We start from the raw sequence: 23,349 nt of genomic DNA, 5'->3' as shown, positions 1-23,349 counted from the left end.
GGGGTAGCAGGGCAGATACATACAACCCGTATTGACGGTTGAGACAGTCATCAAATAAGGAACGATAAGACGGGTGGTCAGGCATTGATAATAGCCGACAGGCATACCGACAAAGCAGTATATTGTGCCGGTAGGTTAGTGGCAATTCACCGGCTTGACTCTCGACAAGACTAGTATAGAATGCTCCGATCGCAAGACATAACCCCCAATGTTGTATAGAGTTGAGGCGGTGTAAGATGGACGGCTGTGCAGAGGAGTATACAAAGCTCCCATAATCCAGCTTTGAGCGGCCGATCGGCAAATATAAGCGAAGTAGGACAGTTCGATCCGCTCCCCATGACGTACCGCTGAGAACACAGAGGACATTTAGGGAACGGGTACAACGAGCAGCCAAATATGACACATGTGGAGACCAGCTAAGTTTCCTGTCAAATGTAAGACCTAAAAAATTTGTTGTCTCCACGAATGGGAGAGCAATGGGACCGAGATGTAAGGATGGTGGGAGAAACTCTTTGTAGCGCCAGAAGTTAATACAGACCGTCTTCTCGGCAGAAAAATGGAAGCCACTGGCGACACACCAGGAGTAGAGACGGTCAAGACAACGCTGAAAACTGTGCTCCAGTAAACATGTACGCTGCGCGCTGCAGTAGACGGTAAAATCGTCCACGAAAAGGGAGCCTGATACATCATCTGGGAGGCAATCCATTATTGGATTGATCGCTATGGCGAAGAGAGCGACGCTCAAAACTGAGCCTTGTGGCACCCCTTTCTCCTGGCGAAAGGCATCGGACAGGACAGAACCCACACATACCCTGAACTGTCGATTCATTACAAATGCACGAATAAAAAGAGGGATGCGACCGCGAAGGCCCCATGTATGCATGGTGTGGAGAATGCCCACCCTCCAACAGGTGTTGTAAGCTTTCTCCAAATCAAAGAACACAGCCACTGTCTGGCGCTTCCGCAAGAAGTTGTTCATAATGAAGGTCGACAAGGTAACCAGATGGTCAACAGCAGAGCGGCGCCTACGAAATCCACATTGTACATTGGTAAGTAGGCGTCGAGATTCGAGCAGCCAAACCAAACTAGAGTTAACTATTCGTTCCATCACCTTACAGACACAGCTGATAAGGGAAATGGGTCGATAACTGGAAGCCAAGTGCTTGTCCTTCCCCTGCTTAGGAATCGGGAAAACAATAGATTCGCGCCAGCATGTGGGAACATGACCCTCAATCCAGACGCGATTATAAGTACTGAGAAGAAAACCTTTACCCGCAGGAGAAAGGTTCTTCAGCATCTGAACATGAATAGAATCAGGCCCTGGAGTGGAAGACCATGACCGGGCAAGTGCACTTTCGAGTTCCCGCATGGTGAATGAGGCATTATAACTCATTATTCGAGGAGCAGAAGTTAGATGGCCTTGCCTCCTCTGCCTGTTTTCGGGGGTGGAAGGCAGGGTGGTAATGATTGGAGCTCGAAACCTCTGCGAAAAATCAGCCGAAGGCATTGGAGACATCCTCAGGGGCCACAAGGACGTCATTCGTGATCGTCAAGCCAGAAACTGGTGAGGGGACCTTAGTGCCAGATAGCCGGCGCAGGCTATCCCCGACAACAAGAGTGAAACTGTTGAAGGAGTTTGTGAAAGCAGCCCAGCTGGCTTCCTTGCTTTCTTTAATAACACGAAGACACTGCGCATGTAATCGTTTATAATTGAAACAATTAGCCAACGTAGGGTGGCGTTTAAAGGTGCGTAAAGAACGTCGACGAGCACGTATAGCGTCTCTACATGCTGCGGTCCACCACGGGACTGGTACATGACATGGAGAAGAAGTAGTATGAGGGATGGAATATTCAGCAGCAGTGAGAATGACTTCCGTGAGGTGTGTGACCCGACTATCGCAGCTTGTGAAGTTTTGATCCTGAAATGTCGCCCTGGAAGAGAAGAGCCCCCAGTCTGCTTTAGAGATGTTCCAACTAGTTGAGCATGGAGATGGGGTATGATGCAGGAGATGGATAACACAAGGGAAGAGGTTGCTCGAATACATATCAGAAAGAGCGAACTCTCAAACTGACGTCCAATTTGGTAGTACATATAGAAAGGTCTAAATGGGAATAGGTGAGAGTTGTGTCCAAAAGAAAAGTAGGGGCACCAGTATTGAGGCAGACAAGATTGAGATGGTTGAAAAGGTCTGCTAACAGGAAGCCTCTCAAGCAGGATGCTGGAGAGCCCCAAAGGGGATGGTGGGCACTGAAGTCTCCAGTCAACAAAAATGGTGCAGGTAGCTGAGCAATAATTTGCATAATGTCTGCCCTAGTAACGGCAGACGATGGAGTGTAAACAGTAAAAACAGAAAATGTGAAAGTGGGGAGAGTAATACGGACGGCAACTGCCTGCAGATCGGTGTGCAATGTGATGGAATCATAGTAGATATCATCCTGGACCAGCAACATAACCCCTCCATGAGCCGGAATACCTGCCACAGGGGGTAGGTCAAAAAGCACAGAGGTATAGTGTGCCAAGTCAATACAATCGCATGGGCGTAGCTTTGTTTACTGGAGAGCTACTACGAACGGACAGTGCAAGCGTAGCAGCAACGTTAAGTCCTCTCGGTTGGAGCGAATGCCGCGAATATTCCAATGAAGAAGTGCCATCGTGAGAAGAAAAAGGAGAAGCAAGAAGGGGTCACCTCGAAGGCCGCTAAGGGCCTGGCTTCGAGCAAGCACTGCTGCCGCTATCAATAGGTGGATTTTCAATAGGTTCGTCGGCCACCATGTTAAGATGGTCGGGAGGGGGAGCTTCATCCGCTGGTGAAGGGCCAGATGTTCAGCTATCAGCAGTGCGGCCTGGCGAAACGGATGACGGCCTGGGGCGGCAACCGCTGGGTGGCACAGGAGAAGAAACGCGCCATGGCGGAGAAGGAGAACTTTTCTTCCTATGAGCCCTCTTGGAAGGTCGTTTAGTCAAAGTATTGGTCAAACTGGGAGTTCGGGGTACGTAAGAAGTCTTCACGGGACGGTTCCTTCTTGAAGGCCCATGCATCTGACTTCTGTGTCTTGGCCTTGGCAGAAGCTGATGAAGGTGCTTGTGTCTTAGAGGTGACGAGAGGAATAGGAGACGTTGACCGGGCGATTTTAGCACTGGCCGAACGTACGACCGGAGCTCTAAAGGTCAGATCGCATGTCTGCATCAATACCTCCCTGGTGCATGCCTGGGTACACTGATGGTTCCGAAGGCAATTGGAAACATTTTTCCATGAAGGCATTGGCTGTCTTATCTCACAGTGGAATAAATGTCATAACAGTTATGGTGATTACTTTTGAAATAATGAACCATTTACTTTTTTCCCTCTCTTTTTTTTAATTTGACTGCCTCTTATAGATGATTCATTTCTTTATTTTCAAAGTTGAAATGAGCATTTTCATCTCATTATAGTGGATGAACAACTTAGTAATTTGAGGAGCAGCCATAAATATAAAGAAATAAATAAAGTTACGTAACTGTTTGTCTCGTTGCAGGTATGCGTTTGCAGTACAAGTACACATCAAAGTACCTGTGCCACAGTATTGTAGCATGTTGCTACAGGAGGAAAAGAAAAAGGAGGTTCACTGATAAAATGGGATGTCATTTGGTAATTCATTTTCGGCAGAAGTGGAAATATTGCAACCATGTCATGTCAATTCTTAGGACTTCTTTAGCTGCCTGGATCGGCCTGACACAGCTGCAAAATTTCCATAATGAATTAACGCACAGTACTACTATTCATCAATAGGCTGCACTAGTTTGCTTTAGTTGCTGTTGCATTTGGTATTGGTCTGTGGCATGGGTATTACAATGTGCACTGCAACTGCAGGCTTGCACCTGCACCTACAAACAAACAAAACTTTAATTACCTAACTTTATTCTTCAATGTAATAATTTAAACTTTTATGATTAGTACTCATAAAAATTCAAAATGCAAAGATGCTTGTACATACTTACATCAACAAAGTATCCAAACTGCTTAAATGGTATTGAAATAGACGTGTTCAATTTATTTACAACATCCAGTATTCGGTCCTGGTAACCATCAAACAACAATTCTCTCACAGTCTTGTTTATAAACATTCCTTCTCCAGACACAGTCAACAAGGATGATAGAAGAACTCGTTCCACAGGTCCCATCAAACGAGCTAGGTAATTAAGAGTCTGGAAAAGACAGGAAACATTTTCAGAATTTTCACAGAGTTACCTGCTTCAGACTATCACTCAACCAGTTGCTCAATTTTCAAGTTCGTTATGGTACTAGGTACAACTGAAATGATAAGCTAGAACTACGTAGAGAACTTTTAATACGAGAAAGTCCATTCTATATATACTTCGACTGTGAAGCAAGCCTGATAAGAGCACAGAATCCCTGTGATGCAGGTGAATATTTGATAAGATCATGCTCCATAATATTGTTTAACTTAGCATAGCTTAATAAAAGAAATTTTAATCCATAAACTGGAAACAATGTCAAGAGATCTTTAAAGATACTCATGAAACTAAAATAAATTAAATGGTGGAGTTCATTACGTAACAAGTCAATGAAGTACTTCAAGGGCAGCTTTTTACCAGTGAGTAGGTTAACAGCTTAGCTTCACGAACTACACCTAAGGAGGGGTACGAACTCTTGTAGACATTAATGTAGTATCAAAAATAGAATTCCCTTCTTACATTAGGCAAACCATCTCATCCTGGGGTCTGAGTGACCTTCCCTTCCTTTTTAACTTCAATCAACCTATCCCCCTCTCCTCCTCAAGAAAAGAATTATCTGTTCTAGAAGCTAGGATAGTTCTTGTACTTTTATGCATAACTACTGGCAGCACTAAATATTTCACCTCCTGATGGCAAGTGATGGCCAGTAACTTCCTCTCTGAATTTAACTGAGTATTAATGTAGGAAACAGGTCATCATTTTCAAGTAAATGGGAACTACTACCTGAAATGTTCAGCAAACTATCCCAAATAATATCTGAGGTACTACTCTCTCCCTCCCTCCAATGATTCCACCTCCTTATAAATTAACAGCCTAGAGAGCAATTGCTTATGTGATAATGAAAGCCACAACTACGACACACGTAAAGATCATAGACAGCTCAGGAATAACTTAACGAAAATGCCCACATTATATAAATCTCCCGTAAGTTTTAGACAATAGGTTTTATGTATTTCCTCATGCTGTATTGTTATTGATATTTCTTTGTGTATGTAGAATTGAATTAACTCTCTTCTTTTTTCCTAAGATAAATGATAGACCAAATCAAATAATGGAAAATCCAGAACAGAAAATGACAATATTATGAAAAGGATAGATTGCTACTTGCCATATAGCAGAGATGTTGAATCGCAGATAGGCACAACAAAAACTAAACATATAAGCTTTTGGCCAGAAGGCCTTCTTCCAAAACAGACAACATACACACACATCTTCACTGGAACACAGCTCACACGCATGACCACTGTCTCTGGCTACCGGGGATAGGCTCTACTCTGGCCACAACAGCCAGAGATGGTGGTCACATATGCGAGAGCTGGGTTTCCGTGAAGGTGGATAGATGTATGTATGTTGTCAATTTCGGAAGAAGGCCTCCTGGCTGGAAGCTTGTGTGTTTAGTAGGCTTTTTGTTGTGCCTGTCTGCGACTCGACATCTCTGCTAAATGTTGAGTAGCAGTCTCTCCTTTTCATAATAAGTGGCAGACCATTTGCTGAGAACAAATAATGTTTCTGAATATTTCATTTCTGCATTTCCCATTGTTGTAGCTATGTTTGCCTTGATTATGATTGATAGATCATCAGGAAAGCTTATCAGTCGAAGGTGGAAGGTCATTTACATATAACAAGAACAGGAGTGATCCCAGAAATTTACCCTGTGGCATTCCAGTAACAATGTGTCCTCACTCAGATGGAGATTCCTCACGACAGCTGTATGAGTTATTTAACACGACCCTTCGCTTCCTATCAATTAAATATGAAATTAAACATTTATTTATTCTACTTAGAAAGTCAAAGAGTTTACGTTTCTCAAACAGAATGTTGTGATTTGCAGGTAGTTAAATGCTGTGGACAGAGCACAACACATTCCAGCCAGATTTTGTTAAATGATGTGGACAGAGCACAACAAATTCCAGCCAGATTTTTTCATAAATCGTCAGCAAAATGGGAGACTGCATGTTCAATGGATATGCCCTCCTGGAGTACAAACTGCGAGTGACTCATATTTGCAAATATTCTTAACCATTCTTAAATGCATACCCTTTTTCCAAATTTTTTGAGAAATAAGTTAATAATGTAACAGGTCAACAGTTATTAAAACCTGCCTTACTGTCTTCTCATAGAGGTGTCTAATAATGGCATAGTTTAGCGTATCTAGAAAGATACCCTGTGAATGAGGTGCATTAAATATATATGACTGAGTATAGCAAGTATACCTGAAGAATATGCTTTTAATATTTTGTTTGAAATGTTAGCAATCCACTGAGAATTTTTACTTTTAAGAGACTTAATTATTTACCCAATTTCTCTGGAAGAAACTTGAGTAACCTCTGACTGGAAGCTTGTGGTACTGATTGTTGCATATACTGCAATGCTTTACCTTTTGGCCTGGCTGTACCTAAACTCCCAGTTATATTTAGTCTCCAATTTCTAAATATGCTTGCTAGATGTAGGGAATCATTTAATATTTCATCATTATTATCTTTAAATATTGCAGTGTCTCATTCCTTGACAGACTTTCTGGCTTTTCTTCTTATTTCATTTTAATTTCAGAGTTAAAAATCTGATATTATCCGCAAGACCTTTGGTTTCATCTTATAATTTTTCTCAATAAAGAACAATACCTTCAACAATAGTCTAGATCAGGGCTAGCAGCAGTTACTGCTCAAAATGGTTCAAATGGCTCTGAGCACTATGGGACTTAACTTCTGAGGTCATCAGTCCCCTAGAACTTAGAACTACTTAAACCTAACTAACCTAAGGACATCACACACATCCATGCCCGAGGCAGGATAGGCTGGGACCCAAGAGCAGAGATTAAATTTATAATCTTCATTGTAACAATTTTTTTACTTCTTTGACTATGTCAAATTATGAGATTGTGGTTCGGTTGGGATGTGACAATTTGGTTGCAATGTGACTGGCAAAGGCAATGAATGTGAAAACAAACACCTGGTTATGGTGACAGACAGCTTAGCCCAAAGCCTAGGTTCAGTTGGAACACAACAGTTTGACTCACAAAATTAAATGAATAATCTTTGTTGTCAATTTTTTTCTTCTGAATATGCCACAAATTATGCATTTGTGGTTAGGTTGGGATTTAATACCATGGCGTAAATTAAATTAATAATCTTGGTTGTCAAAATATATGCCCATTTTTTCCAATATGTTATGATTTCAGAGGCTGTGATATACTGACGTGATATTGTGACAATATCCTTCAACACAAGTCATCTGCTCGCTGCTCTCTCACCAGCTGCATAGACCCTGCAGCTGACACACCCTCTTTTCTTCCTAGCACACCTCGCGGCAAGTGCTGAAAACACTGCTGCACAGAACATGTAAGTACACCCCTGGCCCTGGTCTAGAGTTTTACCATACTTTTCATAATTTGAAAGCAGCTGCACATCTGTACTTATTCTCTCCATATGGCACTTTGTTCAATGATACTTCAATGTCTTCTCATCCACAGTTCCTATGACCGACCACTGGTACCGTAAGTCACGATTTTCATTGGGACACAGCTGTGAAGGGCACAGACAAATTTACTTAGAAATGTGTTGAACCTGGAATTTGCATCCATTACTTAATCCTAGCTGATGCTTTCGTAGTTTCCTTCTGAAAGTTTGTGGTGTGATTTCATTAACTATTCCTTTGGCTTTCCTAGTTGATAGACAATTTGGAGTTGTTATGTTGTCTACAATAGTTAATTGATATTGAAATCTTAAAGTTTAACATGGTTTCAATTTTTTTGACTATTTCTGAAAATTTCCCAGTGGGAACCTGCAAAGAGTAATAACTTCACGCCTTCCTAGAGCATTTATGTATAATAAGATTACGAACTTCACTGAAGTTAATAGTCATCAACTGAAACAAACACAGATAGTGATCAGACAGAAGATATAATTATTAACTAAAGTGAAAGCCAAGGTTGTGGACTATCTCCTGCCGTTTTTAATATTTACACTGACTTTATTCTTCATAAATGGAATTGTACAGTAAAGAAAGGAATTAAGATAGCAAATGATGAGAACATGAATATTATATAATTATTTTGTAAATAAAACCGCCCTCTCTTGCTGCAACTTAAATTATTTTTCCCAGACACATTTCGCCTTTTTGTTACTCTAAGGCATCTTCAATGGGATCTATAACGGTACAGTTTCATTATTGTTAGATTATCAAACAGTTCACTTTGCATTTTCTTACGTAAATAACTAATTGCTTACAGTTCGCTGGGATGTGAGTTTCCTCTCATCTGGTCCGGAGATTGCACAACCACATTATTTCCAAAATATAAGCACAATTTTGTATTCCGAACTTTTTCACACTGTTCAGGATGTTTCTTTTTCTTTTTTTCTTAGGTTAAGTTTGTGTGTGCGCACGGAGGGGTTGCTTGTTTGAGTTCAAGAGCACTGAATATGAATGTAGTAACTTTTTGAGTGTGGTTGAAACTTTTGGTTTCAATGTTCTGTGGAGGGGTTCATGGACAAGTGAGTGAAAAGTGTTGGGCATCATCATCATCATCATCATCATCATCATCAACTACTACTACTACTACTACTACTACTATATTAATCCTCTTCAGGAGCATTATCCCATTATTTAATGAATTATTTGGCGAGTGTACTTTATCATTCAACAGGGTTTTTCTTTCTGCTTTGGTTTTCTGCATGTGGTAATTTCCTTGCAGTGTTGGGTGGTGTTTTTTATCATTGATTCTAATTATTTCCACATCTTCTCCAGTGGTTGATTTGCGGTTATGTTCTCTTAGGTGTTCTGCAAATGTGAAGGGTTTTGTCCCATACTTCCAGGCTATCATGTTTTCTTTGTGTCTGACATCAAATGTTTCCTCTGTTTGTCCTATGTACCTGCCTTCACAAGTGCCACACTGTAGTTGACATACCTGCTTTCTGGTACATGTCTGTTTTTTGTCAGTTTTGGGATGTATTTTTGTATAGAACTGTCTTCTGTATGTGCTATGTTTATTCCCTGCCATTTGAAAATGTTGGTGATTTTATGTGTGAGTTTGTGTTTGTATGTCATTGTATACCATCTTGTGGTTTTCCCCCCCATCTTTTTCTGATTGTTTTGTATGGTTGTTATGGTACTGAGTGTTTGTGTTTGGTTCTGGTGTGGTGGTCTGCAAACTCTCACATAAAATCAATATTTGAAAAGACAGGGAATAAACATAACATACACAAGAGAGGGTTTTATATAAAAATATGCCCCAAAACTTACAAAAAACAGACACAAATACCAGAAAGCAGGTATATATCAACTACTGTGTATCACTTTTGAAGCGAGGTGCATACGACAAACTGGTAGAAAGTTTGATGTCAGACACAAAGAACACATGAGAGTCTGAAAGTATGGGACAAACCACTTCACATTAGCAGAACACCTAAGAGAACATAACCGTGCAAACCAACCACTGGAGAAGCAAAAACAATTAGAATCAACAATAAAAAAAACACTTAACCATGCAGGGGAAATTACCACGTAGAGAAAACCAAAGCAGAAAGAAAACCCCTGTTGAATGATCGAGTACACATGCCGAACAATTCACTGTTTACACTTATAGATAAAATAATGGAATAACGTTCCTAAAGAAGACTAATATTATCATTATCATAATAACAATATCACCCAACACTTTTCACTCACTTGTCCATGAACTACTCCACAGAACATTGCAACCAAAACAGCTATTACATTGGGCTGTCGGGTGTTCTGCCGGATATCAGCGCCATACTTGCACGATATTTCGGTCACATAGCTCTTAACCTTCATCAGGTGCGACCTGAGATGTCTCACGTCGCACCTGATGAAGGTTACGAGCTACGTGACCTAAATATCATGCAAGTATGGCGCTGATATCCGGCAGAACACCCGACAACCCAAGATGTCATTAGATCGCCGGGAAAGCCTGAAGAGTTACAGCTATTACATTCATATTGAATGCTCTACAACTCAAAGCACCCCCCCCCCCCCTCTCTCTCTCTCTCTCTCTCTCTCTCTCTCTCTCTCTCTCTCTCTCTCTCTCTAGTTAGTTTTAAACGTATACTTTGTTTGTTAGGTTGGCAACATACAGGTAAACAAAACAAAAAGGAGGAAATACATAAAGAAGTTACGATGTTCACAATGATGATGATGATGATTAGTGTTTTAGGGCGCACAACAACGAGGTTATCAGCGCCCGACGATGTTCACATTTTTAAAATCATTGTTCGAACAAATAGCTATAACTAGTGGCAAAAAGAACAACAGTACACCACAAAAAAGGAGAAACACGGTGAACAGTGTGAGAAAGTTAGGAACACAAAATTGTGGTTATGTTTCGGAAATAAAGTGGTAGTGTGATCTCCAGACCAGATGAGACGAAGTGCAGAGCCCAGCAAATTAAGTAATCTTTAAATATGTCTGCTTGTGTCTGTATGTGTGGATGGATATGTGCGTGTGTGCGAGTGTATACCTGTCCTTTTTTCCCCCTAAGGTAAGTCTTTCCGCTCCCGGGATTGGAATGACTCCTTACCTTCCCCCTTAAAACCCACTTCCTTTCGTCTTCCCCTCTCCTTCCCTCTTTCCTGATGAGGCAACAGTTTGTTGCGAAAGCTTGAATTTTGTGTGTATGTTTGTGTTTGTTTGTGTGTCTATCGACCTGCCAGCGCTTTTGTTCGGTAAGTCACCTCATCTTTGTTTTTATATATAATTTTTCCCACGTGGAATGTTTCCTTCCATTATATTAAGTAATTACTTATTTACATAAGAAAATGCAAAGTGAACGGTTTGATAATCTAAAAACAACATAACTGTATCATTATAGAGCTCACTGAAAATGCCTTAGAGCAAGAAAAAGGCTAAACGTGTCTGGCAAAAATAAATTAAGCTGCAGCAAGAAAAGGCAGTTTTACTTACAAAACAAGTAATTCTGTGCTTGCTGCGGCAGATGACCACGCAAACAAACCTGTTACATGAATAGTTTTGACAACTGACTGACCAGTCGTTTTGTTCTTCAGTCAGTTTTTTTAGTTTTTTCAGTTAAATGAGAAAGGTCTCTGCGGCCACGTCACCTGCATGTACATTTTTCACTCACTGTCCGGATGTGAGTAGTTTCACTCAATGTGAGAAAATCTAATGACAAGTCTTTCATGAATATGTCTCTTATAGCAATGTTTTCACACAGACTCTGGGTCTGAGAGATTTCACTACATGGATCACATGGAACGCACACACAATCTGACATGGCTAAATTCAATTTTTATTTAATGGACATCATCACACCTTTATGGTAAAATGAAATGCAAACATTTGCTCAATTTGTTCCTTTCTTCTTCACGTATACTTAAGGGAACTTTAATGCTCAACTTTGTACCCCTAACAATACATCAATTCAATTAGTTATATGTTAGTTTGCATCCTGAACCACAGCAATACAATAATCAATTTTAACTGATGAAAAGAAGTAATCTATTGAGTACATAATTAAACTGATATGTATAACTCTTTATTTTAACTTCAACAACGTGGGAAAAGACAGATTGCCACTTACTGTAAAGAAAACATCTTGCAGACCGGCACAATTAAAAGGCACTTACATAAAGCTTTTGGTCACAGCCTTCATCAGTAAAAGAGAGACAGAATGCATTCCAACCTGAGTTGCTGGAGTTGGCGCAAGTGCGCGCGTGTGTCCTTTACTGATGAAACCTGCAGCCAAAAGTTGTACTTAAGTGTCTTAACTGTGCATGTCTGTTAACTTCATGTGTCTTCTTTATAGTAAGTAGCAATCTATCTTTTCCTACATTGTTGATACTCCTGCCTGGAGCTACATAGTTGATATTCCTACCAGGTCTTTCCATCGTCTGATATTATTTTAACTTTGGTGTATATCACGGTGTCTTCACATAACTCCGAGGTAGAGCTAGCCTCTGGAGATGTGTGTGCCCTGGTTGTATGCCACTACTTTCGTTCAACTGATGAAAGTACTACAGACTGGTTTCACTCAAAAGAATGACTGGATAGCTCAGTCAGCTGACACAATAAAGAGTGGTTTTAGTTAAAAGATTGAATACGAGGGGAGCAGGGTCGAAAAATTCCTAGCCCAACAAAGAATGACAAATTTCATAATATCAATTTATTTTTTGTGTACATGAGACTGGTGCGAGTGAGAGAATGATGTTGGACTGGCTTTCTTTCTGTCGAGAGGTTTGTTCTGAGTATGCTAATTATAGAGAGAAGTTGGATAGGCCAGGTGTGGTTGTTCATATTGATGAGTCTCAGTTCGATACGATGAAGTATGGGAGGGGCAGTTTCCAGATTGGTTTGTGGGTATGGGGAGCTGTTATTTCAGGTGTTGGGTATGCTGATTGTGTTTTTACGGCTTTGGAGGGCCATAGTAATGGGAAATTGGTACATTTTAATCAAGAATATATTGTATAGTTTCTGATGGATTTTTGTCTACATGGGTTTGGGAAAGTGAGGTTATGAGCTTTTAGTTGTTAAATCTCATTTAGATGAGTACTGCTGGCAGATGAGCATCCCTGGGGATAATTGTATTTTTCACATTTTATGAGGGCTGTGGGTAGGACGCACAGGTCGAGGGTGATGAGTTATGGGGGTTGTGTTTGCATTAATGTTTGGGGCAGAGGGGGTACTGGTTGTGAAGTTAATGGGGTGGTTTATGGGTGGTGGGACTGTTTGATGATTATGTTGTAGAGGACCAGTTGGTGGCAGTTTTGTCGTTTTGTAAGGCTTGACTGATTTTGGTTAATTTTGTGTTTTTTATTTGTTGTCGGTTTTTTCAGGGATGTGTGATGTGCGTGGTTTGGGGTTTGCTTAAGTGTGTTTAGGAGCTTTTTTTTTGTTGTGTGTTCTTTTGTGTGTAAAGGGGGGGGGGGGGAGAGACAACCTAGATCACATCACTGCATTCTGTAAGTAATTTTTATTTGGTGTTTATTTTATAGTATCTGTGATGTTTTGTGTGTTTATGGTAGGTTGACTGTGTTTTATTTGATGTAGTGATGTCATTTTTGGGCTGTTGAGACGTTAGGGTTTGGGTCCTATTCTTCATAGTTGCAGGTGTTGGGTTTTTGGTACTGACAGCTGCAGTTGCACTATATAGGTCAAGTAAAATGTCCGATTCCATTTTTCGTAGTTGTATGTGTTAATCACTCAGTATCAAAAGTTGCAGTTGCACTGTATAAGTCAAGGGAAATGTCCGATTACATTTTTCGCAATTGTGGATGTTGGTTTTTGGTATTGACAACTGCGGTTTGGTTGAGCTATAAAGGTCAAGGGAAATATCTCATCCCTGTGGTTTTTGTTAGTGTAGTAGACTGCTGTAATTTTTTTTTTTAATCATTCAGGGTTTTTTTTTTGTGTGAGACATGCTTACCAATTTGTGTATGTAGTTACATATTGGATATGCTGAAAGTAGCTGTTTCCGCCATACTGACTGTTGTGTGTCAAAGCAGAAAAGTGAAATCTGATACTTCCATATGGCCAAACAAACAATGGAAAATCCTGGATGTTGGTCATGTGTGTGCAGTTGTGCCTATCTGCAACTTTAACAAAAACACGAAGATATTGGCGATGAGAAGGTCATCCACGTGTTAAGTCCATAGGGTCAGTGTGTAACAGCCAGTGGCTTGTGATGATTTAGGCTACTTTCCTCCAGGTATACTCTCGCATGCACTTGGCATGACAGGAGACAATTTACAGACTGCAGAAAAGGGTCGTAAGGATAATAACGACAAGTGGTTGCATCGGAATCTTTAAAAACCAGATCTCATTACTATATTAAATACATTCAACTATAAGCCTGCTGTGCATTTCAGAAACACACTAATAACTTGGTCCCAAACAGTTCTGCACATAATCATGGAACAGCAAAACAGTACAGTTTGGCTTCACATTCACCAACGAAACCGAAACTAAGGAATTAATATGTAGTAACTGAAGGATTCAGACTATTTCCCTTTTCTTAACTAATGAGATACTGAATCATATCTAGGGGGAATTTATGGCACACCTTACTAAAACAACAAACTGATTGATAGACCTATACTCAGCATTAAGGAATAAACAGTTTGATAATAGGGGGAGGTACTGGGAGGAGGGGAGGGAGGGGCAGGAGGGCCTTTACAGGGAAGCCAAGACTCATATGGATGTATGTTGAAGCTGTTACAAACAGGTGAAGAGACTTTCACATGATAAGGCTAGTACAGGAAGTGTCATCAACTATGGATTTGGTCTCGAGGGAGCAGCGGTTGCAGCACAACAATGTTTAGCATAATGTAAACTGTCTATTAGTAATGACATTTTATTATTAGGGTCATGTTCAGAGGCTATTTTTGATAAAATTAGCTATATGGCAATGTAATTTAATTTGACTAAATCCTCCAGGATTGTGAGAGATGGTACCACTGGCAGAGTCACCATACTCATCAACTACAGTAACAGTCCACTGGTGCACATTTACTAATCGCAATTCATTTTCCTTTAATTTTTGTTTTTCGTCGAATCAGAAGAGAAATGCCCAGTTGGTACTTTTTTTTTATTAAAATTAGTACACTAAACAGAGCAAAATTTTCACTTACTGCAGGAACAGCATTTATTGTCATAATCAAATCATTCTCAAGTCCATCAGAAAGCTCTGGAGCAAACTGCCAAGTTCTGATATTCTGAAATGTTATGGTACCATTATTGTCATTCCAGCCTAAAATATTCCTTCCGTGATACTCCCTGAAAATATTTGAAATGTCATAATTCACCAAAACATTAACCAGCTTATACATTATAAAAGATACCTGCAAGCCATGTTCAGAACCTACCTGAATACATAAGGTCCAATTTCTTTTAGTATTGGTTTAATGGATTGATTCTTTGCATATTCCTCAGAATTGGTTACATTGAACATATAGAACTCCATATACAAATCTACTGGCAATTTTATCCACTTATCATAAGTCAAGGAACCTTCCCTTAGAACCATTGCCTATGGGGAAAAATAATGGTGAAAACATACTCTCTGCAACAGCTAGCAGTTTCTGCATTTGCATAGAATACTTACAGAACTCAGAACACTGTCAACTATCATGTTCATGAAGCCACCAATAAAAAGTCCTACGACTAAAAGGCCTCCTCCAATGCCAAACACCAAAATTTTTTTTGTTTTCACTGTGCACGAGCAGCAACCCATGTTTTTGTAATTTAAATGGCTTTATTTCCTGAAACAAGAAATGATTCATTATTAGTGCTAAAAAACGGATACATATTTATATTTAGGCCTAATAATTCTGAAAACTGTGGGCGTTTGTGTAGTTTCTTATAGTTAGGCCTATATTAACACAGCTAACTGTACCTGGCAATGGATGGACACCCGTTCCCTGGCACAACAGAGACTGGTGTCTTATTATAAAACAGCTCTCGTTGAGTCCTACTACTTACCAGGCAGCAGTTCCCCAATGCTATCTCACGTCAACATGCATTTTCGTTTATTAAATGCTGGGCTCTGGAGCAATCTATTATTTCACATTACTACTTTGGGCTGAAACTACAGAAGCACTTCTCGACAAATCACACGGTATTAACAAAGACGGCACTCTCAAACACGATCAATAAAAAGGAACAGGAATCTTAGCATTCAAACCGATTTATTTCGGGCGTCAACAATGATTTTGTTTTTAGAATCACAATTTGCAACTTTTCACGGGCGGTACGAGATAGTCGATTACATTTTCATGTTTTTCTACATTCCATGCACTCTTTCCCTGCAAAGCTTGTACCACCACAACAGCACTGATATCACCATCTATTATCTATTATCTAACAATCGCATCACATGTTAGGGCCCAACGTCCATAAAATGTCAACAGCTTTCGATCTTTAGATCGATTTCTATACAGTCCAGCATCGATTAGAAAGTTATCATAAGGACGAAACGTATTAAATGCAGTGCAATGAAATAAACGTGTCGATTAGAATGACATAAATGAAGATGCAATAAAATGAAAAGATATCAATGCAGCCCGTTCACATAGGCTAAACTTGCAATGTATTTAACATGCAGTGACAGCACTAAATGCACTGAAATGAAACGAACGTATCGATGAGAATTACATAAATGAAGATGCAATGAAACGAAAAGATATCACAGCAAACCGTTCAAATAGGCTGAACTGGCAATAGAATTAACATGTAATGACAGCTGAAAGGGGCTTGCATGGAAAGGCCGAACAACTGCGAGAACTCGACGTAGTGACGTCAACAAGAAGCGGCGAAAGTCATTCATTTAAGTACACAGAAATCATATTGCGTGTTACTAAGTTGTGTTTGCGTGAGTTTAATGCAATATAATATACTTTTATGCAGTTTCAGCTTCATTACGGCTGTGAACTGTTGCGTACCAAAATATAATGGAAATTACACAGCAGAAAACAAAGTTCATGTCTTCAAATTTACTAACGACGATCTAATAAGACATACGAGGCTCCATTCAATTCCATATCAGGATATCGTAGTTACTAATTATTCAGTAGTAAGTTTTAATCTGAAGGTAGTTTAGTAATGCATATTTTACTTTGTGGTGTATTATTGTCTGCCGTATCACTTGGCTTGAATATATTATGACTAATGTAGTTCGTTGCTCATTTTTTGAGGTGTGTTGCGGGAAATCATAGCTTGATTCAAATGACCTGCAGGCTTTTTTTCTATCTCTCCAGCCTACCTATCTTCAGCTGCAGGAAACCCAGAAGAGCGACCGCAAGAGAAAAGGATAACGTTGGAGGGAGGAAGCAGTATTGTTGGAAAGCCTGAAGATTAGTGTTTCCAGCCATAATGAGTATTTAAAAAGAATTTCACATAAAAACCTTGAGGAACTGAAACATAAAACAAACGCAATATCTTTCCAGAAGAATTCGGTGAAAATAGTGGAAGAATAGTGATTTATTCTTGGGAGTATCGATCTATCTGTGAGTTTCCACTATGTAGTGATTGGTAATCATTTGAAAGTGGAGGTCTGTTCAAAATGAGTTTCGTTAAACAAAGTTCTTGTCACAGAAAATGGTGTGAATGCAACTGACTATGATGTGCACACCTCAGTGTTTTTGTATGAAAATATTATTTGGAAATTTGTGAATGTTTTACTAAACAACTACTGTACTTTTAGAAATTCTCCATTTTCCTAACAGTCCATATGGTTGAAAATGACGCATTTTTTCAAAGACGATAGCAGCCTTGTTTATAAATGTGCTAATCACATTGTATATGTTATGCACGAAATTAATCGTAGTTACGCATTCTTGATTGTTTTTGCCTCATTTCCATATGAAGATCTATACATGTTTTCTCTGTTAACTGACCTCATTCAACTATCAACTCAGAACTCGCTAATTTTACAAGACACACAATTATTTTGGTGATAGCTGCTTTATATTACGATCACTGTTTGGCTATGAAGTCACAGTACCGTTGTTTGGCCTTCTCTCTACGTGGTGCCATCAGCACACTAGTGTTGACAATACTAGTTTGTCAACTTTCATTATACTGAAGCGACGCCACAATATCAATAACACTGACAAAAATGCTAGTTGACGATATGGTTTTACATTACCTGGACCAGACAGACTATATAGAAGAAAGAAGATTTCAAGATGTCAGTCAATGCAACTGTGAGTCTAGTACGTTTGTCCAAAAGTTGTCCCAGTAACTGAAAAATCTAAAGCAGTTGCAAGACTTGCAATCTCTATGAAAACAACCACTGTCATCAGAAGAAACTTCAACAGACTCTCTAAGAACCTCACAAGCAGCAACACCAACAGCTACTACAACAACTCTTAGCATTAGCACCAATCACCCAGCAGCAGGAGACAGTTAAGCACGCTCATTTAGAAGGAACATGAGGCAATCAAATCACCTGATCGATTTTTTATTGCCAAAGCAGCAGCAACAACAATTTCAAATGAGTAGCATTTAAACTGAAGGTGTGTGATACTGTAGATATCCCTACAAATTCAGTAATGAAGACCTTTTTCCAACATGTTCACTCCCTATGTAACAAAGCTGAAGATTTAAATTTACTAACAATACATGAATTAGAAGATATTTCTGTAATGTGTCTTTCAGAGCACTGGCTTAACGAGATCTTAATAAAATTTGTCTACCTACAAAATGTTCCTGTGAATGACTACTATTGTCAGTTGGACAATCACTGTGGGGGAGTAGCCATATTCGCCTTGGACATTCTAGAAGTTACTCATATAAGTCATATTACCCACCAGAATTGTGAGAAAGACTTTGAGATGGCAGTGATAAAGTTTTCAGATTAAATTTCGTAATATCCTCAGTGAACCATTCCCCATTAGGAAAGTTTGAGGTATTTTAAAAAAAAATGGACTGCTTCTTAAATAAAGTACGAGAAGATGTGATCTTATAGTTAGACTTTCTCAGTAAATGTAAATAGAGAGCTGCTCGAGTCAAGCTCATCAAATCAAGTAATCTTAATGTTACAGTAAACCTTGCAATGAGAATCACACCAACCAAACAGCCTTGGATCAAATGCTGACTGATAAAAAAAAATTTCAGTGCTCTCAAAAGTATTCTGTATGGGATTCAGTGACCACAAAGCTTTAAAATGACCACCACCATTGATGGAAGACAGTCAAACAACAACATACTTAAGGTCAAATTTAGGATCTTCAGACAGGAAAGCACCAACGGCCTTGCCACAGTGGTAACACCAGTTCCTGTCAGATCACAGAAGTTAAGCACTACCAGGCTGGGCTAGCACTTGAATGGGTGACCATCCAGTCTGCCGAGCGTTCTTGGCAAGCAGGGTCCACTCAGCCCTTGTGAGGGAAACTGAGGAGCTACTTGATTGAGGAGTAGTAGCTCCGGTCTCATAAACTGACATACGGCCGGGACTGAGGTGTGCTGACCACTTGCCGCTCCATATCCACATCCAATGACGTCTGTGGGCTGAGGATGACACGGCGGAAGGTCGGTATCGTTGGGCCTTCCAAGGCCTGTTTGGACGGAGAGACAGGAAAGCACAAACCACTTTAACTCATTACCGTACATTGAAGATTGGTCCACTGTCTATGAATGCAGTCTGGATACAAAATTCAGTATATTTCTAGAAAAACTGATACAGCATTTTCATACAGCCTTCTCTATTAAAATGACAATTCTCAGAAACAGTGTAAGAACCAATGGCTGGGTTACAAAAGGATTTGGAATTCTTGCCAGAAAAAAAAGAACTACACGAAATCTGCAATGAAAATGATGTCACAGCAGATATACTCACTGCAAAACATGCACAAATATTTTACAAAAAGTCATAAAACAGAAAAAAGAATGCACAGTGATAGGCCTATAAAAATTCTACAAGTAAAGTAAAAGCTATGTGAGACATCATAAAAAAGAAAACAGGCAAAAATAAGAAAACCAATTAGAATGTTGTCTTGTTACATGACAGAAAAACTATTACAAAACCAAGTGAAACAGCACATATATCCACAAAAGCTACTTTACTGGAATGGCATGAAAATTTAACAGAAAATAATTTTGTAGGAGGTCAGCAACCAACAGAATACAAAGTCAAAGGCTGTAAATTGGCATTGTTCAAATGGTTCTGACAAGGGAACCTCCCCATCCCACCCCCCTCAGATTTAGTTATAAGTTGGCACAGTGGATAGGCCTTGAAAAACTGAACACATATCAATTGCGAAAACAGGAAGAAGTTGTGTGGAACTGTGAAAAAATAAGCAAAATATACAAACTGAGTAGTTCAATGCAAGATATGCAACATTAAGGACGATGGCAACGCAGGAGTGCCATGGTCTCGTGGTAACGTGAGCAGCTGCGGAACGGAAGGTCCTTGGTTCAAATCTTGCTTCAGGTGAAAATTTTAATTTGTTATTTTCAGTTTATGTGACAAACTCTTATGTTTTCATCACTTTTTTGGGAGTGATTATCACATCGACAAGAAAACCTAAATCGGGCAAGGTAGAAGAATCTTTTTACCCATTCGCCAAGTGTACAAGTTAGGTGGGTCGACAACATATTCCTGTCATGTGACGCACATGCCGTCACCAGTGTCGTATAGAATATATCAGATGTGTTTTCCTGTAGAGGAATCGGTTGACCTATGACCTTGCGATCAAATGTTTTCTGTTCCCATTGGAGAGGCACGTCCTTTCATCTACCAATCGCACGGTTGTGCGATGCAGTCGCAAAAAAACAGACACTAAACTTATTACAGTGAACAGAGATGTCAATGAACGAACGAACAGATAATAACTATACAAAAATAAAGAAAGTAAAATTTTCACTCGAGGGAAGACTTGAACCAAGGACCTCTCGTTCTGCAGCTGCTCACGCTACCACGGGACCACGGCACTCCTAACCTCACATTATCCATTATGATGCTTATGTCGCCCATGGACTACTCAGATTGTATATTTTGCTTATTTTTTCACAGTTCCACACAACTTCTTCCTGTTTTCTCAATTGATCTGTGTTCAGTTTATCAAGGCCTATCCACTGTGCCAACTTATAACTAAATCTGAGGGGGGTGCGATGGGGAGGTTCCCTTGTGAGCACTATGGGACTTAACATCTGTGGTCATCAGTCCCCTAGAACTTAGAACTACTTAAACCTAACTAACCTAAGGTCATCACACACATCCATGCCCGAGGCAGGATTCGGACCTGCGACCGTAGCAGTCGCGTGGTTCCGGACTGCGCACCTAGAACCGCTAGACCACCGCGGCCGGCAATTGGCATTGTTTGTGGATCATGTAAGCAAGGAGGAAATAGTCAAAGCTGTTACAGATCTAAAAACAACACATTCAGCAGGAATTGATCGCATACCCAGCAGAATCTTACAGCTCTCCCTCCAAAATATTATTGACCTCTCAAGTGAGAGGTAACTGCTCATTAGATTCAAGCATTTTGCGATCAGCTAAAAACGCCGAAAGTTATACCAATATCCAAAGGTGGTGACTAAAATAAAATGATAAACTATAGGCCCATTACAAAAACATCCTGTTTTTTAAAAGTATTGGAAAAATTATGTAGAACAAGTTAATAAAGCCAAAATGGAGTATTAGCCAGTCTCAACACTGTTTTCAAAGTAAGAAATCTACTGACATCAGTATATGAATCTACAACCACTGCTTTAAAAGTTAAAGATGAAAAGTGTGCAAACAGCAGGTATATTTTCAGACTTAACTAAAGATGCTTAGCTACACAACTCTTCTAAACAACCTTGAATAGGGCACTAGGGGATTAGCAAATAAATGCATTCATTCATTTCTCAGTGATTGCAAGAGAAAAGTGACCATTAGACATGTAGATGAAGAACCACAAGTAGTCTCAGAATACTTGTCAGAAGAATGCCCAATCACCTACAGGTTACCTCAAGAGTCAGTAATGGGACAATTTCTTTTCCTGATATATAGCAATGATCTGGATGTGCTTGCTGAGTCACACAACATGATTCTGTTCGCTGGTGACACAGCAATATTAGTAAAAGCAGCAAAACATGAAGATATTCAACATTAAATAAACTGCATTACAAACCAACTAGGTAAATTGTACGCAATGAATCAGCTTATAACAAACAACAGGAAAACAAAATTTCTTGGAATTTGGATTCAAAGTGACCTAAAATGGGACAAACATATTGAACACATAAATGTTGAGAAGAGTACAGGCTCTAAAAAGATCCATAAATGTACAGGCTCTAATGTCTGTGTATTAAAAACATTGTAATGCACATTTAAAATACAGACTCATATTATAGGGAAATTCACAGACAGGTGTGGGGACCTTCAGGACACTCACACACAAACAGAAAAAAAAACGATTAAGGTTATTACATGGAGCAGGGCTAAACAGTCATGTGAATGAGTATTTGATACTCTAAAAGTGGTACCAGGCATATTTATTGTTGACATACTAATTTATATAAAAATTTAGTTCGAAATGGCAATAGTGTTAGAAACAATTACGTCTTATATAATCGCAGCACTACATTAAAAAGTAACTTGCATTAACTCCCAGCCCATGGAAGTGGGTGTCAGAAAGGTAAATGCTATTTGGGAATGAAATATTTCTGTAAGTTGCCAAATGATATGAAATGTGTACTGAATATTAAAGTTTGAAAGGTCTGTAAGAGAAATCCTACAGTACCATGGTGTCTATTCAGTAAGTTAATTTACTGACAAATCGAAACAACAGAACCAAAAGAGTACATAAGTTCTTTTCCAATGAGTCTTGCAATGCACAACGGTATTACTGAATGTGTGAGGCGCCTCTTTAGCATCTGTTTTTATCGAGAGTCTCTGCACCACCACAACCTTCAGAGGCCATGGAAGTAGCCTACCTGTAATAACAATGTAGCGCTTATCATGAGTTGTAAATCTGGCTTTTAGTCACAATCTGCCACAAATTTTCAGGGGCCTCATATGTTCAACAATATTATGAAACATGAGAAAATAGATCTAACATTGCGCACTCATTTGCGATCGCACGGTGCCAGCGATAAAGCCAGAATGAAATATCTATAATGTTTCTCATATTTCGTAAACGGTTTGAGATATCAAAATCAGATTTTGGCAAATGATAGCACACAAAGAGGAGAGTATATTGTCGCATGGTCACTATGCAAAACTTCATTATATGCCATTTTATTCCACTAACTACAGACTTTTCTAATGAAAAAAGTAATTTTTAAGGTTAATCGATAACTGGTGAAACGAGAAATGCTGTAGGTTTTGAAACAAGTCACTACATGTTTATTTCGTACCGATGACATGCTTTTTCATGAGGTGCTGACCTTACTTTTCCCCATAACCTCATTTAATAAACCACTGTTTCAGAATACTCTCGCAATTGTGTCTGCACAACATGACAGTGAAATGAGACTGTGTAAACTCCGCTGAGTTTTGGCAAAAGAAGCAAATTTTAACATGGCAACAAGAGAAATGTGTAGCTTTTACTCAAAATTCCCCACTCATGACACTTCTTTGAAAGTTACAAACGATTAGCAAACCAGGCGAAAATAAATCACTGCATTTTCGATGGAATTCTTTTTAGATACTAACCAAAGAA

General features: G+C 39.4%; 1 protein-coding gene across 4 annotated transcripts in view; it reads right to left on the bottom strand.

Annotated features, from left to right (window-relative positions):
- The window catches only part of LOC124802706 (protein croquemort-like), a 237,046-nt gene that overhangs the window by 90,883 nt on the left and 122,814 nt on the right, over nt 1-23,349 (bottom strand). For 3 of the 4 annotated variants that reach the window (XM_047263661.1, XM_047263660.1, XM_047263662.1), the window contains exons 3-6: nt 15,306-15,462; nt 15,067-15,230; nt 14,833-14,977; nt 3,980-4,186 (exon numbers count right to left, since the gene is read on the bottom strand). In XM_047263661.1, the coding sequence (XP_047119617.1) occupies nt 3,980-4,186; nt 14,833-14,977; nt 15,067-15,230; nt 15,306-15,434 (645 nt within the window). In that variant the 5' untranslated portion in view covers nt 15,435-15,462. Of the gene's footprint in view, nt 1-3,979; nt 4,187-14,832; nt 14,978-15,066; nt 15,231-15,305; nt 15,463-15,682; nt 16,115-23,349 lie in introns of those variants that run through there. The other variant, XM_047263659.1, reaches the window with a different exon arrangement.

This window comes from Schistocerca piceifrons, chromosome 6 (genome assembly GCF_021461385.2).
Source record: "Schistocerca piceifrons isolate TAMUIC-IGC-003096 chromosome 6, iqSchPice1.1, whole genome shotgun sequence".
Lineage (NCBI taxonomy): Eukaryota > Metazoa > Arthropoda > Insecta > Orthoptera > Acrididae > Schistocerca > Schistocerca piceifrons.
Note: the sequence above shows the minus strand (reverse complement) of the source record. Positions and strands in the feature narration are given on the sequence as shown.